The sequence below is a fragment of the Amblyomma mixtum genome, chromosome 6 (assembly GCF_055824585.1).
Source record: "Amblyomma mixtum isolate Tamu chromosome 6, ASM5582458v1, whole genome shotgun sequence".
Lineage (NCBI taxonomy): Eukaryota > Metazoa > Arthropoda > Arachnida > Ixodida > Ixodidae > Amblyomma > Amblyomma mixtum.
In genome coordinates, this window is record NC_143017.1 from 53,378,196 (window position 1) to 53,396,576 (window position 18,381).

An 18,381-nucleotide genomic window follows, 5' to 3' on the forward strand; every position below is an offset into this window, starting at 1 on the left:
GAAGGAAATGGGCACAGATTTAGAGAAAAAAGTGCTTTTAGACCAGAGTAACAGGCGAAACTTCGTTCTTTCACTGCAGCATCGCCTATCACATTTTTCGAGAAAGCGTTTGTCTGAGCTCATGCTTGTACGTGTCATGTCATGGCAACACATATTGGCTGCACCTCTTGCGTACACCTGCAGTAACCGGTGGTCGTAGACTGCCGCCCATTCCAGGGGACATTACTAATGCGCGATGAATATGTAAGGTGCAGCAAGGCAGCACACTCGCCTTACACATTTCTTTTTTTTCCGAATAGCAATTCCGTCTAAATTCCGCTTGTTTCATCAGTAGTAGCCTAGTAGCGCAGACGTGCGATAATTGGTGCAATGAAAAGAGTGGCATCGTATTTGCAGGCGTTTTGTTCCAAATAAGATCGTTCTCTGCAGGCTGGTTTAATGCAGCGAAATAATTTTTTTCCCATTTATAAAAGGCCGATATGCCTACCAATTTGCCTGCCGTTACTCGGAGTGGTGGTTCACTGTTCATGCATTTGTTTTGTTAAGCACAAGGTTGCGGTTTCGATGCAGAGACTCGGATGCCACGCTCGACTAAACAGGCAATTAGAAGATGCTTGCAGGGGCACATGACTACTGGCGTCGAGTGGGCGAGCGCATGCCCCTAGTGATAAGGACACAAAGTTAGTGATTAGCGGTGTGCCGTGATAAGGGCAAAAGAGCGCACTCTGCGTTTGTTTTAAGATTTCGTTGTTACTGCATTTAACCGCTTTCACGTAACAACTCAATTTGAACTACCGTCATCCTCCATTCTTGGCTTCAAAATAACTTCCCTGCTTGCCGCAGTATCGTGGGTTTCCTGTCGCTTACAATAAAGCTGTGATTCGAATTTATACCGTTTCCGTTATTTACGAAGTCCGTATACACCAGCTGGTCCTGTCCAATATGTCAGCAATAATCCTCAACTGGCCTTGTCTTCAACGTAACGCAACTAAAAATGCGAAGGAATCGGGACCAAACAGTACTTTTTACTTGATTTTGTTTTCGCCTGTTTCTCTCTTCCTTTAGTCGCTCTCTCTTCTGCCACAAAGGCCGGATGCAAGAAATAGCAGCCAAGTGCTTATTTCTCTTTTAGTCTACATTCTAACAGCGTCTTCACTCTTGCTCCTAAAATTTTCTCGCTTTATTTATGCGTTACTGTCAGGATAACGAAGTGATCAAGCAGCCTCTGATGCAAATTCTATAAGGTGTTTCTGGCGTCCTCCTTGGCACCTTGGTGATTCAAGGTCAAGGCCTACTGAGCGCTTGACCTGTGGTCTTGGATTTAATTCAAAGCGCTGTTCACCTGTACAAATGAGTATTTCAGAAGTGGCACTACATCAGGCGCTGAAATAAAACTTTGTTGGGGCTGCAGTTTGAAGCCTGCTCAAAAAGAGGAAGGAAAAAAAGTACATTTGAAGAAAATGAAAGAAGGAAAGAAAGTAACTGCTTTTTAACTTTGAAAAATGGCCTCTCTTGTGCTAAGAACAATGAGAAAACAGTGCTGCCTGCTTGGACGAAAGCTTTCTTTCTGTCTTAGCAAAAAAATGGCCATAAAGATCGTTAGCTTCAATAGCATCCACGAATTTATCACACAAGCTCGCACACGAACACGCACGCACACAAAAAATCAACGAAAGGAAGAAAACAAAACGCATTTCAAACAGTTTTGACGGATGGGCAAAGGCGACCGGTCATTGCGTCATTTTGCAAGTGCTGGTGGTGAAAAACTTTATTATTTGCGGAGCCCTTATAGTTCACAATTTCAGAGGTGGGCTGGCTCCCGGTCGTGAGTGGTTGCCGGCAGCCCGTGTCTCACGGTGACTTTCTCCGCCCACTGCACCAGCCAAAGTTGCGAGGCCGGGTCGGAGCTAGAGACCACGAACTCCAGCCCGTCATTTTGCAGCCTCACGCTCATATTTCATAGCAACGGGTTCGTCGATGAAGGTCTTTTAACGCGTCGATGGTTATGCAAACATCTTGTATCGCCGTACTGACTGCTTTGTTTCCAGTGTCCACTCTTCTACTCCCAGGAGTTGTTAATTCGCCGCTTTTGCGCGACAGTCTGACTGGTGCCAGCTGAAGAGGCAATTCCTCTTTCCGACGCCTCACGTGTCTCCTCCGTGAAACGTCTCCCCCGTTGCAGGTGGACCCCTCCGGGCCCCTTGCCACCCTGCGCAAGCTCCTGTTGTCCACGGAAAGCATGGTCTCTCTCAGGCGCTGGATCTTCGATAACTGGTGGGGAGTCCTCCTTTTGGGACTCTCCGTTCTCGTCTTTCTGGTGCGTGCCGCTGTTGCGATGGGCTCTATGGCATTTTCAGTGGCTCCTTAAAGGGAAGCTGCATAGGTTTTAGAAATCAACAAGCTTAAGAGGGCCGAATGTGTGAAACTTGCAGGTAAAGCATGGGAAGTCTTTTTGGGGTATCATTTGAAATAGTGAAGTAATCACCGATTAAAATCCGGACGCCCTTCAAGCTTCTCCGCAGCACACAACGCCAAGTGGGGGGTGCATGATCACGTAATCGAAGGTATCGGTACATTTCCAACGCACAAACGCCTGCTTTGAAGGAAAAAAAAACCAACGCCACCGAAGGCAAACCCTGCCGAGAGTTGTTTGGCAGCGTCTAACGAGTCAGGGCATGGTGTGGCTGACGACAGCGGTAATTTGAAATCATACCTTCCGTGACGCCTACGCTGAATTTCCCTGAACTCCTCTGATGCCTTGAGGAGAAGCGCAAAATTCAATGGTTATTCAACATTTATATTTGCTAGCAGTTTATGCTTGGTCCCCTGCCGTGGTAGAATTTCTGGTGCAGCACACAGAATAGTAGATGACAGTTTACGGGCAGACGACAGTCGTTTTTTTAGGATGGCACTGAGTTCTGACCCACTCACCTCACCTCTCCTTACCACTTCTTAAATCAGGAAGTGCAAATCCAGGGTGCACATTTTTACATGTGAAGAAACAGCTGAGTGCCCCTGTTTTGCGGACACTGTTTAAATTTTTAATAATGTAAATTTCGTTTGAAAAAAAAATGACGTTTGATTTGCGTAGTTCAGTCAAATGCGAATAAGCTGCGCTAGCATTTCGGTTTCACGATCATTTTTTGTCCTCAAATTCAAGATGTTTCGATTTTGTGCTCATGACTGCATCTTTGCTATTAGCTGTCAGATTTTATCTGTATGTTCTTGCTCCATTTCCATGACACTGCAGAGGTTGACAGTGGCGGTAACATGGGAAGACTCACTTTTTACTCCTGGATAAATCAGTTCACAGTTGAGGGGATGGTGCAGAAAAAAAAAGCGCGAGCACTTAAGGGCATGGTCGCTAAACGAAGTTTGACGCCGGTAGCTATCTTGCATATAGCAGAAGCACTTGGGTGAGTTAAGAAATATGAAAATGTATGGCCTGACAGCCTGAAGGGCAGCTGTCTTGTTATCACGAGAGTGTGCATAACATGCACTGACTGGCCGTTTGTACAACCGATAAAAATATCTCGTGTCCAATAGAGCCTTCTTTGATGCAGCACGGCCATTACAGAGTTACGCGTAGCTTTCTTAGCGTATATGTCTACCTCCACATACAATGATGCAGGCACACGCCGTCTTGTGAAGCAAAATGAAGTAAAAAACTTATTTTAGAGACCGAATGCCTGAAGCCGTTGGTTCGGGATGTGGGATATGAGTATGAGATTGGGTGGAGTCTGGTATTTGTGTCGCTTGAGTCGTTCCAGGTCTTATAGGTGCACGGAAGACAGGCATGCTATATGAAAGAATTTCATGTTTTTTTAGTCCTATCACCGAGTTAGCAACGTCCGAATAAATACCTTGCCTGTCCCCACCCACGTAAGTACACCCGATATCCGTGCCCTGATATGTAGGGTGGGGTTCTCGCATTTTGACCGCGCTTGCGTATTATACCTTCTCTCAGTGCGTAGTGGTCAAGTTCTTCGGGCGCAAGACGGACCCGGTGAAGAGCGTGCCCGGGGGCGGCGGCACGGGCGCCGTGCCCGCATGCCAGCCCGTGGTGCAACCGGTGACGGCCGCCAGCGGAGCGGGCGCCCCGTTCCGCGCGGGGGCCACCAACCAGGCGGTGGCCAAGGCCGTGATCGCCTCCAACCCGGGCATCGTGTCGGCGGCGCTGGGCCACTCGGCCGCCGCACCGGCCACCACGAGCAACTTCGTCAAGACGACGCTCTCGCTGCACCCTCCCGCCCGCTCCTACCTGAACCACGCCGGCAACGGCTGGGTCTGACCATCGAGCCGCCTCAGCGTAAGGGGCACCGCGACCAGCTACAGGCACCACCACCCCTGCTGCGACCCCGCTTGCTACACCGTGTACGGACTGCCGCAGGCCACGCTCCGTAGGCCTCCTGCGACGACCGCCACGGTCACCGCCGCCGCCACCGTGGTGCCTGCAGCAGCTTACCCGACCGCGAACGCCGCGACAACCAGTGCCAGAGCCGCAGCTCCAGTGGTGCCTTTATTCCAGGAGCCCTACGCGTACGGGTCGGACGCTTACTGGTGAAGCCGGTGTCTGCCGGGGGCCGGGCTCACGTCGCCTGGGATCACACTGGTCGTTGCGGGCGCGGAACGAAAATTCGTGTACGAAAATTCGGCGTACGAACGGCGGGTACGAAAATTCGGCGTGCGAACGGCGGGTAAGAAAATTCAGCGTGGCTGTCACAGAAGGGCGCACTTTTGGCGAAATGAAGTAAATGGCACGCCGACAAAGGCTGCTTCTGGGAAGCAGCGAATGCGGTTAGGAAAACGTAGTCTTCGGGTAACTACCGTCGTATCGCTTTTGCTGGTCAGCACGAAGGCTCCGCGCTGCGGACGACCAGTGTGAACCCGTCCTGGTGGCAGAGATGGTGTACGAATGGCATCTTCCGCAGCAGCTGCCTCATACTACAAGACGCGAAGGGCTCAGCACGCCTTTCACTGCCATACGGCGTTTAATGTTATGTCATCGCCCCAAAATTCTCTCCCAAGCGGATACAGAGAAATGTCTTCGCTTGATCGGTCGCAGCGGTAGCCAAAACATACTAATTGGTAAGAAAAAAGGAAAACAGAAACAGTGCAACATACTGCTTGGTGAACCTAACGTCACGACCGATCCCTCCTTCTAAGAGATGGCGTTGCGCGAAGACCCTGCTTCTCTGTGAAAACGTTCAGCCTAGGCCTTATTTTTTTTTTTGGTGAGTGCTTTCAGCTTACGATTGAGCTTCTCGGTTTTACCTTTCCCATTTTCGGCCAAGGCGCACGTTTTAGGGCAAGAATATGCGGCGAACAGAGCTGAAGGCAACTGATCAAATGGAGAGAATGGCTCCACTTAAACGTCTCGCAGTGAAAAGTTTCCCTATTTAAGATAATTTAGGACCAACTGACCGGCCAACCTGAAGTACCACATTCCTGACGACGTCGGCGTCGTCGGTAAGCACTGGTTGCTCCTCAGAGCAACCAGTGCTCTGAGTAGTCGCAATAATTGGTACATGAGCATCCTGACGTCACTCGATATGGGCGGAAGTGCTGAGCGGAAGCTCGTTCAACAGCCAAAATCAAATTAAATTAGGTTCCATTTAACAATCCCAACTGAAACTAGCTAGAAGGCATCTCCTCACGCCCATGAAACAAACTCTATCGTTTATTTGCGTCGGAAATTGTGTTTTTACTCCCCTAATAACTGGCGCGTCAGTACCGTTCAGCACATCCACATCGTATTGTCGTTTCTTACCGAAAACTTCTGTTCGGGCGGCTTTTGAGCGGAGTGCGGCGCGACAGCAACAAGGACATATACGGCACACGCGAACACAATACAGGGGCTGTACGTACATGTTTTTTTTTATTCTACCGGCCAACCAAAACATATTCCGTTATCCAAAGGTCATTATCTTCTTTTCCTCCTAACCAGCATCCTTTCTTTAGGTTCGTTTAGTCCTGCTTGCAAAGAAAACGAGATGGCGATACTGGAACCCCGCTATTCTGTCAGGACTTTAATATTGAAGAGGGAATTTATTTAATTTTTTTCAGGACTCTCGTTGGGTACTCTATCTTTTGCATCGGCGCATAGGCGTTACGAAGTCTTTCCGCTGCGATGACCGATGGTAGCCTGAATGCCCTTAACAGTTTCATGTAAATTTAAAATGGCATGCAAAGTTGCCTGCGGTCGAAGCCATTTGTCGAATCGCCGAGCGAATGCCCCCGGCATGGTCATGGTGCTGCAAGACGAGGCAAGGCGTTGCTTCCCATCTTGGCTGGATCGCATGTGATAGGCCGCTTGAACGATAACATCTGCGTGATCAAGAGGAAGCCACCCCTTGCGTTGAGGACGGCGTCAGAAGACCCCTCTCCGGGAAATGTGCAAGAAGATGGACGCTCAACATTGTGGTACGCGAGTGAGTGAACTGATGTGAACATAATTATTTTCCCCTTTTTCAAGGCCACCTGAACTTGGCGTGCGGAACTGTCGCGTCTTACACCGCGCTGTGTTATTGAAAGCTTGAACTGGACAGACACCCTGACAGTTTTTTCTTTTCTTTTTTAATCGTCGCTATTAAGCGGGCGCATTCGTTGGCGCGCGTGGTCGGGACCGCCAGGACCAGCTACTTCTGACCTTGTGCGAACCAATGAAGAAACAAAATTTTTCGGAAAGGCAAGCTAAACTCACTGAGTATAAATGACAGGAGCAGATTGCCGGGGGGACGCTGGCATTAACTGTTAATCTGTATGTGGAAGCATCGAGTTAATTTGGTGGTCCTTTCAAATTCCACTGCTAGAGGGACGGGGTTTTGTCCAAGAGATCCGCTGTAACAATACCTTTTGCTGGGCTAGTTGGTGTGACATAGTGTTCAGGAAAGTAAAAACAGCGCTAAATTGTACGCAAACCACACAGAAAGACGGACAGGACGGGCGCTGACAGCACAGGACAGCGCCCGTCCTGTCCGTCTTTCTGTGCGCTTTGTGTACAATTTAACGCTGTTTTTACTTTCCTGAACACTAGATCCGTGTAGTCCATACGTTTGTGATGGCATATGTTTTCCCAGGACATCATCGGTAGCAAGTGAAAAGTGGTTGGCAGTGCTATGCACACTACCTGAACGTTAGGTGGGCATTGACCGGGGATAGGGCGTTGATAGAGGGAGTAATTTCGGGGCTATACTTTCGGAAGGTAGACGTAGCTGGAGGCGGCAGAGATTTAGATGGGCAGATGAGGTTTGTAAGTCTGCAGGGACAGGATGGCCACAGCTGGTACAGGACACTGTTAATTGGAGAATAATGGGAGCTGCCTTCGTCGTGCTGTAAACATAATTGGGTTAATGATAACAGGGGCGGATTTGTGGGTGGACGTTTGAGGGGTTCTGTAGAGGATGTGGTGTTATTCTTTACGCAGTTCATTTATATGACTTTCTTAGTCGAAAAAAACGGGGTCTTTCATCAGTTTTTCATAGAAAATTTGACTGCAGGGAGATGGCCTCTGCCCCTTCCGTGTTTCCCTAATCCCTAAATACTCTACTGGATGATGATGACGTTTTCTGGATGAGATAAGGAAAGGCTTTATCGCGATGCAGCATAAAGCATCGAGGAGGCCCTGCGACAGCGCCACCATGGCCTGCTGCTATGTGAGCTGGTTCGAGGCTAGCCAAGTACGCCACGTCGAAGGAGAAAGGTTCTTTCCTTTACTGCCTCCTAACCTCCCCTGCAAGACTATGTTGTCGTGAACCCCATGCGAATCTGGAACATTCCCTTTTTCTCCTGCCCTGTCGCCAATAAGAATACTGGAAATGCCTATGCGTATACTCGGTTGGAACTTGGAAGTCTTTCAACGCCTCCCTCCCCCCCCCCCCCCCCCCCCCCCCAGATGCTTTAAGCAATTGTTGTCCCGCTGATGAGGTCGTTCGTTAGCACCGCATCGAAAACTCTGCAGTTTAGGTATGCCAAGTGTTAAGGTGCAATCTATATTTTTCGCACCGCTACTGGCACCAGAACTTCGCGTTTCTCAGGGAAGCGGGATGATCGGACTCCGCTATGGGCAGTCTTATGCGGCTCTGATGATCTCGACCACGCGTGATTTCTAATGCGCTCGTAAAGAAAGCTATTATACTGTGCTCCTTTTGACAAGTCGCCGCTGGTGAACAAAAAAAAATGATGTTTGTGCTCGTGCTTTTTGAGAGTTGGTTGTGGTGCTCTTGGCATCACCTCTTGGCAGTGAAAAAAAAAAGAGAAATGGTCCCGAAACCACAAATGTACGCAGATATCGCATAGCCGGCTGGCAGAACTTTTCTTCACGAACAAAAAAACACGGTCCATGTAAAAGCGTGAATCGAAGCCTTTCCTGCTGTTCGGGCGTTTACCACATAGAGCTTACGTGCACCGTCAACTGCCAACCGCAGCTCTGCTCGTGAATGTGAAGTCTGTACGCACAACTACGGACATACGATAAACTAAACTATTGCTTGTTACACCATCTTCCTCTGAGGCATTGTCGATTCACTCAAGTTGCTTTTGTGTTTTCATTCTTCGCTTCGGCTTCTGCAAATTGCTGGTTTGTTTATTGTTAGTGAACATTAACTGATGCCTCAGAAGATTCAAAGGAACTCCGGGTTCTCGCGGTATCAGGTAAGTAATTTAAGCGGTTTGTCCCGGATTCGAAAGATAATACTAAGGAAATGAGATGAAATCGAGACAGCGAGACAAGGTGAGTCACAGGGACAAAGTTCTGAGCATTCCCGTGTAGGCAGGCTACGTGCTTTATTTTTTTTTTTTACAGAGTGTACAATAAATAACGAAATAAAATGCCTTACGCACTAGAAATCCCTTATATGAGCAACAAAAAGAAACTGAACCCATGAAATCTTGAAGCGTAGCTTGTTGGGCCAGTTGATGCATAGTAAGTAGAAAACCAGCGGAAAGGACGCGTTCACAAGAAGGACAACCAGCGTTGTCCTGTGTACTTCTCTTCCTTGTGAACGCGTCCTTTCCGCTGGTTTTTTACTTACCATGAAATCTTTTACGTGGCGTATCTCCCCTAACTAATGGTCATTGATGGCTGCTACTTGAACATAATTCATGACATGAGGGGCTGCGTTCTGAAAAGCGACGTCGTCTTCTAATCAATGCCGGGTTGAAGAGACGAACTGTAGAACATGGTCGCTGAGATGGATAGGCAGAGTAGACGGTGGTTCTAAAAATTAATATACAGAAAAACCAAAGTAATGTTTAACAGTTTCGGAAGGGAACAGCAGTTTACTATTGGTAGCGAGGTACTGTAAGTGGTAAAGGAATGCGTCTACTCAGGGCAGGTAGTGACCGCAGATCCGAATCACGAGAGAGAAATAACTAGAACAATAAAACTGGTGTTGAGAGGACTTGGCAGGTTCTCTCAGATCATGAATGGCCGTTTACCAATATCCCTCAAGAGGAAAGTATACAACAGCTGTATCTTACTGGTACTCAGCTATGGGGCAGAAAAGTGGAGGCATACGAAAAGGGTTGAAAGAACAGCGCAGCCAGCTATAGAAAGAAAAATGATAGGTTTAACATTAAGATACAGGAAGAGGGCAGAGTGGGTTAGGGATCAAACACGGGTCAATTACATCTTAGTTGAAATCAGAAGGAAGAAATCGGGCAGGGCATGTAATGCGAAGGCAAGGTAACCGTTGGTCCTTAAGAGTAACGGAGTGGATTCCAAGAGAAGGCAAGCGTAGCTAGGGTGGCAGAAAGTGAGGTGGGCGGATGAGATTGAGAAGTCTGCGGGATTACGGTGGCCGCACCTGACGCAGGACAGGGTTTGTCCTGCAGTGGGCGCAGTCAGGCTGATGATAATGATGTTGACTTTATGGAAAAAAATATTTTCACTGACTGAACAGATCAGCCGATTCCATAACTTTGGTAATATTCAGCTCCAGGCCTAAAGACTAAAATATAGCAAAAAATACCCAAAGTTATTTCATTGTTCCATAAGCTGCGTGTTTAGCTCTGTGTGCGTGTTCAAAGCTTGTAGGGCCCGCTCGCGGGCCCATTCAAATCCCGTGCCACTCACCGCTGGTAGCCTCGACAGCCCTTCCTCTCCTGAGTGGGGAAGGGGAACCAGGCTACGGGGTGAAGGCTAAGGCGGCTCTTGACACCTGCCCCGGAGAACCCCTGACCCCTTGTGCCACGACGGCGCCTGACCCTCCTGCCGCGTACCACGTGAGATAAAATACTTTATTCAAAGACCTGGCTTGAGTCGCTGTCTGTGCGCCCTCGCGCAGAGGAATTGCCCCCAAGCTGACCCGGATTGGAGCAAAACATATAAACACACATCTTAAATAGAATATTCTGGTTCTTTTTCCTTCCGGATGGCACTTCCCGAACTTGTCTCACTGGCCACTCACTCGCGCGTTCTGACAAACGGGAACGAAGCTTAGTCTTGGTCCTGTTTGCACTGCCCTACGCAGTCATTTTTCTTATCAGAAGTATCAAAATTTTGATTAATTGATTGGCTGTCTGAGTGATTGATTGTTCCATTGATTTATTAATTGACTGACTGCTTTAAACGCGTTTTAATTATTTTCTTTTAAGATGTTCTTATCTCAATGCATCAGTGTTGGCGTGTGGCCCCACCGTTGTCATGGCGGCCTAGGCGTATGTGGATTTGCTTGCCGCCGACTGCAGCCGTGGTTTATGACAGCAATTACATTTAAAATTACTGCTAGCACTTTGATGGCGTGCCTAATGCTCAGCAGTTATTCGTACCAGGCGCGTTACTTAATTACGAATTTGGCAACACTGGCTACTGCTAACCAAACATAGTGCGTTATGAGTGGCTGCCATGCAGTTCATTTCGCTAGGAATTCAGTTTTCCTTGGGCAGACTATGAGTGAGTGAGTGTGAGTGTGAGTGAGGGAGTGACTGTGAGTGAGTGAGTGTGAGTATGAGTGTGAGAGTGAGTGTGAGTGTGAGTGAGTGAGTGTGAGTGAGTGAGAGTGAGTGTGAGTGGGTGTGAGTGAGTGAGTGTGAGAGTGAGTGTGAGAGTGAGCGTGAGTGAGTGTGAGTGAGTGAATGTGAGTGAGTGAGAGTGAGTGAGTGTGAGTGAGTGTGAGTGAGTGAGTGAGTGAGTGTGTGCGTGAGTGTGTGAGTGAGTGAGTGTGTGAGTGAGTGAGTGAGTGAGTGAGTGTGTGAGTGAGTGTGTGAGTGAGTGTGTGAGTGAGTGTGTGAGTGTGAGTGAGTGAGTGTGTGAGTGTGAGTGAGTGAGTGAGTGTGTGTGAGTGAGTGTGAGTGAGTGAGTGTGTGAGTGTGAGTGAGTGAGTGAGTGTGTGTGTGTGAGTGAGTGTGAGTGAGTGAGTGAGTGAGTGTGAGTGAGTGTGTGAGTGAGTGAGTGAGTGTGAGTGAGTGAGTGAGTCAGTGTGTGAGTGAGTGAGTGCGAGTGAGTGTGTGAGTGAGTGAGTGTGCGAGTGAGTGAGTGAGGGTGAGTGAGTGAGTGTGTGAGTGATTGAGTGAGTGTGTGAGTGATTGAGTGAGTGTGTGAGTGAGTGAGTGTGAGTGAGTGTGTGAGTGAGTGTGTGAGTATGTGTGTGAGTGAGTGAGTGTGAGTGAGTGAGCGAGTGTGTGAGTGAGTGAGTGAGTGAGTGTGTGCGTGAGTGTGTGAGTGAGTGAGTGTGTGAGTGAGTGAGTGTGTGAGTGAGTGTGTGAGTGAGTGTGAGTGAGTGAGTGAGTGAGTGTGTGAGTGTGAGTGAGTGAGTGTGAGTGAGTGAGTGAGTGTGTGAGTGAGTGTGTGAGTGAGTGAGTGAGTCAGTGTGTGAGTGAGTGAGTGCGAGTGAGTGTGTGAGTGAGTGAGGGTGAGTGAGTGTGTGAGTGATTGAGTGAGTGTGTGAGTGAGTGTGTGTGATTGAGTGAGTGTGTGAGTGAGTGTGTGAGTGAGTGAGTGTGAGTGAGTGTGAGTGAGTGAGTGAGTGTGTGAGTGAGTGTGTGTGTGAGTGAGTGAGTGAGTGTGTGAGTGAGTGAGTGTGTGATTGTGAGTGAGTGTGTGAGTGTGTGAGTGTGTGAGTGAGTGAGTGTGTGAGTGAGTGAGTGTGAGTGAGTGAGTGTGAGTGAGTGAGTGAGTGTGTGAGTGAGTGAGTGTGAGTGCATGTGTGAGTGAGTGTGAGTGAATGAGTGAGTGTGAGTGAGTGTGTGAGTGAGTGAGGTGTGAGTGAGTGAGTGAGTGTGAGTGAGTGTGTGAGTGAGTGAGTGTGAGTGAGTGAGTGTGTGAGTGAGGTGTGAGTGAGTGTGAGTGTGTGAATGAGTGAGTGAGTGAGTGTGTGAGTGAGTGAGTGTGAGTGAGTGAGTGTGTGAGTGAGTGAGTGTGTGAGTTAGTGAGTGAGTGTGTGTGAGTGAGCGAGTGTGTGAGTGAGTGAGTGTGTGAGTGTGTGAGTGAGTGTGTGAGTGAGTGAGTGACGCATTATTCCATTACGCGTTGGCAATGCAGTAATAGCCTTACGAGCTGTTGACGCATTTAACGAGGGTGACGTCACGTCCTCTCCTGTGACGTCGCTTCCCTCCAGCCAGTGAACAAATTTTAGGACCGACGACGCATTTTGATCGCACTGAAATTGGAAATTACAATTCATTGCGGTAACTAAAACGAAGAGGCTTTAAAAACCAACCACTTTAATACAGAACCGCAGGAAGTGAAAGCCATCAAGAAGGTCAACACTTTTTAGAGCTTATACCATTATACGCTGCCGCATTAGATTAGGCAGAATTTTTTCGTCTTGCTTAGTGAACATTATGAAATCTTCCTCGCGACAATCAGTCACCATCACAAAAACGATTGCGTGCGCCTATCCTTAATGTAAAGCGGTGTCACATCAAAAGCGACGCCCTAATGATTACAGGAAATACCTCGCAAGACACGCAACGTGTAACGTGGTCTAAAGTGCAACGCGCCACTCTTGGATACGGGTTCACCAGGCCGAAGCCACAGATGCAGCGGCGCTACTGCAGCTAGTGAACCGCATGTTACCAACAAGAGAGGGTATTCACCACTGCCTTACGTTGTACTTCGAGGTTTCAAAGGTTTTAAAGGTGAATTTCAGGCACGGAAATTTTTCTTTCTAAACTGAGAAGCTTGCAATAAACGAATAAGTTTGCGTTTTGACCTAGAGCGGTCGAAGTTATGCGTGTAGAGTAACATCACCAGAGGGCGCCATAACCACTGTAAAATTCGCTGCGTGCTCAGGAGGCATATGATCTCACTTTTTAGTGTCCGAGGTATCGTTATCTAGAGAAAAACGCGCGCCAAGTGACCCCTTAAACTGGCTCGTCTGATAATCTTAACCAGGTGGTCGAAATTTCCGGAGCCTTTCACTACGGCGTCCCTCATAGCCTGAGTCTCTTTGGGACGTTAAACGCCATAAACCAACCATTCATAAAGTGGAGAGAAAGTATAATAGGGACACGTATACAAAGTTTCTCTCTCTCTCTCTTTCGTAGAGGAATAGAGCGTGGCGAGTCAGTACAAGGCGTTTACATTATATTTTCCCTCAGCAAAGCAAGCACTATTCTTGATTTAGTTTCCACATTGAATCCTGCTTGAAAGGTACGTATTATATACTTATTTAGGTTAGCTTGACAGTCAGGTTTACACTCGTGTAAGGCGTATGAGCTCCCGAAGTGTTCGAACCCGCATGTAAAAGTCGGCTGGGTCAAGTCCTTTTACATATCGGTCAATATGCATGACAGAACTGTCGAAAAGTGAGAAAGGAGACACGTTTGACATGCGTTATTAGCATCCGCTGGGTTAGGACAAGTAAAGCGCCTTGTCCGAAAATCTTACCCTCTAAACTTAGATGTATACCGACAAATCCTGCAACAGAAAAATCTCGCCAGACGACTCCTTTACTTCGTCTAGGTGCAATATGCGCCTTGAATGTGCAAATTTAGCTTGATAGGCTTTGAAGATCACGCTCTCACTGTCCGCAAGCGGGCACTGAAAAAAATAACGATGTGCATCTGACCTTCCATCGCAAAGTTCTGCTCCGTTAACGAAAGAACCGCGAGTTTGTTTGCGATTACCACGTTTGTGGACGTATGTGAACGGCTTCCGGTCGGCACAAGAAAGTGGAATGGAAAAGTTTGACCTAGTTTCCGCAGCCGCCACCAGATCTCGTTGCCTTCCAAGACTCGCTACAGCTAGACGACTCTGGTGCCGCGCGTCTTTATCCCTTAAGCTTGCTCCGGCTGCAGGTCAGGTTTCCGATGAATATGCAGTCGTTCCTGCGACCCACCCATCTTTTCTTCGCCCTTATTATCAACCAAAGGATCAGGTTGACTTCTGGAAAGGGTAGTCGGAAAAGGACCACATTCGCATACTTAATCACGTTATAAATAAATGCGCCGAATATAACCAACCTCTAACTTACAGAGCCTTCACAGGTTATGAGAAAGCGCTTGATTCTATCTAGTGACACCGGCTGTCATGCAGGCATTGCGTAAACATGCTTGGGAAGAGGCATATGAGGTTGTAGATATTGTTACGACCCATCTTGAGACCCGCGATGAAAACGGTGGTGGATTCAACAGCGGAAATTTCGAAAGGACGTTTGACCCCCAAGATGACCCCACTAAAAAGAATGACCAGCTAGGAAATGGTCGATGGAAGCGCTTCCCACGCTCGGCTCGGTGCCAACGACCTTCTAGAAGGACTGACGACAGGGGAAGAAAGGGTGCCCCTCGTCTGAAAAAAAAAAATCGCTGTGGCTCAACTTGGTTAAGCCGGGAAATCGCGAAAGCAATACCCATGGCTACGCCCTCGCTCACATGATAGTCGTGCTGTTGTGGTGCTTGTGTGAAACTTGTTGTATACCTTGGTGCTGCTGTGGTGATCACTTGGCTATTCTATGTACAACTATAGCAGTGAAACTATAATCGCTGCGCTGTGAGGATATACTTTGTTGCTGGTGATGTTAATGCAGACTGTAGAACTGCTGTTCCTGCACTGGCTACAACGGCATGCTTGGCACTCATGGTAAGTGTCCTGGTAAATCCAAGGTACACGCTAGTCACACAAGAAGACACATTGTTACAGTGCCACGGAGTCCAAAGAACGCCACCACCTGTTCGGCGCGGTGCGTTGCCCTTCGAACGCAACGCTTTTTGAGGAAAGGAAATGGCCTGTAATTCTCTGTCATCTCGGTGGACACCTGAGCCGCACCGTACAGGAAGGGAGGAAGTGTGAGCGAAAGAAGAAAGAGGGGCCGTAATGAACAAAATGAAAATTGTATTTGAGGAAAGGAAATTACTCATTATCTGTCTCACATATCTCAGTAGACACTAGTCGAAAATTGTATTTGGGGAAAGGAAGTTGCGCAGTAACTGTCTCACATATTTCGGTGGACACCCGTCAAATTTCGCGCGCGGTGACGTCACGACAACTTGGGTCAATCTGAAACGCGGACAAATACGCCTTGCTCGTCGGTGAATTGGTTTTTGAGGAAAGGAAATGTATCTGTCTCTCATATCTCGGTGGACACCTAAACTTCGCCTTAACGGGAAGGGAGGAAGATGGGAGTGAACGAAGACACCGTATTCACTAGACGCACCTTTGTTCATTCCAAACCATCGAGCCGCTTGAGAGGCAATATGACTATAAAGAGGGCGTCTATTACGTGGACATCACAGGGCCGTCGCCCGCGGGATTCTTCACGGCTGCCGTAGTCCACCGGGGGATGAATGTCGATGGGCTATCTTTTCGGGCCCCAAATTCAACACGAGCGGAGGAAGTCGCAATAGCTCTCGCTGCCGCCGATCCAAAATCGAAAACGGTTATCACAGACTCTCGCCGGGCCTGTGAACATTATCTTGCAGGCGAAATATCACCTCTTGCCTCGCAAATTCTAAGACGCGCTACCTCGCCGATCCAACTCGCACAAAAGTGGTCTGGGCTCCTGGCCACCAGGGTCTACGAGGCAATGAGGCCGCTGATGCAGCCGCCCGAGCGCTCACACACCGGGCTCCTCATCCAAGCTCTCATGGCTCAGAAGCTCATAAACCGCTTCTGCGGTTCCGCGAAATCCTAATTTATTATTGCGACAGCCACCGTCTCTACCCGGCACCTGCCAAGGGGCTGAGTAAGGCGGAGGAGCGAACTCTGCGGCGCCTGCAGACAGGAACCCTTCTCTGTCCTGCAATAGCAAAACACTTCGATCCGAATACAGATGGGCGCTGCTCGCACTGTGGAGAGATCTGCGATATTTTTCACATGGTGTGGGCATGTACTCAGAATCCTCACCTTCCCCCCTCCCCCACCCCCACCCGAGAGGCATGGGAGACTGCCCTCCTCAACTGCTCCACACTGGAGTCCCAAAGGGCTCTGGTAAAGCGGGCGCGAGACGGGGCCTCGTCGTGCGGTGTCCCGGACTAAGGATACCGACCATGCAGCAGGGTTTTTTTTACCCTCACGCTCTCTTTGATTAAAGTTTTTCACCACCACCACCACCAATGTCATGAGCCAAAGGCAGGCAATAAAGAAAAAAAAAAGCTGGCATGGCGGAGTGGTAGCGTGCTCGACTCGCAGTCCGAAGACCGGGGCGCGATCAAGGGGCGTTCGCATGTGGACGGACGCACTCCACATCGGCTCCGTGTCTTTTCGAAGATTCCGTCCGAATTTTCACGTGGGCCACCGAAACTTTTCGGCTACATCGACGGATAACGTCACCTGGACCACGGCGACACCACTCTTGAGCCGGTAGGCCCATTTTTTGGACTTTTATCGGACTTTTGAGTGGCCACCTGCGGCCGGGAGCGCTGAGCTTAGCGTAGGCCTAGCGCGCTCCCGGGGCGGCCCCGTGCGGTGCTTGCGTGTCTAGACATCGGCCAGCATGGAACCCCGGGACGCTGACGACCCTATCATGAATGAACCTACCCGGACCTCGGCCCAAGGTTCGGCGAATATGGAAGGTACGGACGAATCTCCTGCCGCGTCGCCGGTCAATGCGAGCCCCGGACTCGGGGACGCAGTGACCGAGGCCATGGACACCTCGCCACCGCAGCGGGACGACGGGGCCGACATCGACTCACTGCAAGACGAAGACATGGATCGTTGGGAGCTTGTTTCTTACAAACGGCGCCTAAAAAGGAAAGGCTCGAAGAAAGGCTCGAAGGGGCCAGGCGATCCCCGGGAAGAAGCAAACAAGATAGCGCCGACAGCCGCAGCTGGCGGAGCAGAGACGCAAGCGAGTGGCGTGCCGCGCTTTACATTAAAACCACATCTGGCGGGAGCGCAGCGGCAGATAAGGCCACGTCCGCCGCCGCTACCGAAGGATGATATCAAGATCATTTATCGCCCCAAGGGAGGCCTAAAAATCAGTGAAATCCGTGTCGACCAGGCAACGCAAGCACTCGTCGCGGCCAGCGGAGGAAAGATCAAGGAAGAAGACTTCATCATGAGACTCCGGCCCGGATCGAAAATCATGATTGCGAGCACGCCCGACCTGGACATCGGCGACGTGCTCAGGAAGATCGAAAAGCTCACGATCAATGACCAGACCTATGCGACGAACACCTATCCAGCCCTACCGGACGACCTGAAGCGTGCGGTAATCCACGGCGTCATGCCGGGGCAATCACCGGCCCTACTGAAATCGAGGCTGCGGCTTCGATCCCAAGGAGTGAAGATCCTGGAAGCGAGAATGCTGGGCAAGTCGGAAACGGCGCTCATCACGTTCGACGGCCCGTATATCCCGCAGTGGGTCATCTACCGCTCCGGAGAATTCAAGACCTACCCGTATCGTCCTACGAGGCAGATCTGCTACGTGTGCGGAGAGCAAGGCCATCGTTCGGACGTCTGTCCAACGCCGAACACCAAGCTCTGCAGGACGTGCGGCACACACGACCCACCAGAAGGCCACCCGTGCAAGGCCAAATGCATGGTGTGCGAAGGCGACCACGTCACCAGGGAGTGTCGTCGACGCCTGAAGACTACTGACGAGCTCCGGGGCAGCACGACCGGCGGCCGGCAGTCCCGGAAACAACAATGGCAGCAGCAGCAGCAGCAGCAGCAGCAACAACAACAACTGCCGCAGCAGCAACAACCGCAGCAGCAGCAGCGGAACCCGCACCTGAGTCGAGAGCGCCGACCCAGGTGGCTTAGCTCGGAGCGGGACCATGGCCGCTCCTCGAGCTGAGGCCCTAGCACCGTGCGAGATCGCAGCCAGAGCCGATCCAGGGATGACTCTTTCCCGCCGCTCAACCGGTCAACGGCCAAGCCGAAGCAGCAGCAGCCGCCGCAGAAACAACAGAAGAAGGGCGGCGTCAAGGTGAGCTGGGGAGCGGGCTCTCCAAACCCACTGATTCCGCACTCGGATCAAGATAATATTACGCGTAACT

The 18,381-nt window shown here is 49.8% G+C and overlaps 2 protein-coding genes across 3 annotated transcripts in view; both read left to right on the forward strand.

Moving 5' to 3' along the window:
• The window catches only part of LOC149339135 (disintegrin and metalloproteinase domain-containing protein 10-like), a 183,955-nt gene extending 177,934 nt beyond the window's left edge, over positions 1–6,021 (forward strand). For both annotated transcript variants that reach the window (XM_089547960.1, XM_089547959.1), the window contains exons 15-16: positions 2,183–2,317; positions 3,968–6,021. In XM_089547960.1, coding sequence (XP_089404086.1) covers positions 2,183–2,317; positions 3,968–4,291 — 459 coding nt within the window. In that variant the 3' untranslated portion in view covers positions 4,292–6,021. The remainder of the gene's footprint in view (positions 1–2,182; positions 2,318–3,967) is intronic.
• A 10,918-nt stretch (positions 6,022–16,939) lies between these two features.
• On the forward strand, positions 16,940–18,180 carry LOC149339136 (uncharacterized). The gene has a single exon (XM_089547961.1). The coding sequence runs from the start codon at positions 16,947–16,949 to the stop codon at positions 18,177–18,179; it is 1,233 nt and encodes a 410-aa protein (XP_089404087.1). The 5' UTR covers positions 16,940–16,946; the 3' UTR covers position 18,180.
• The last annotated feature ends 201 nt before the right edge of the window (positions 18,181–18,381 follow it).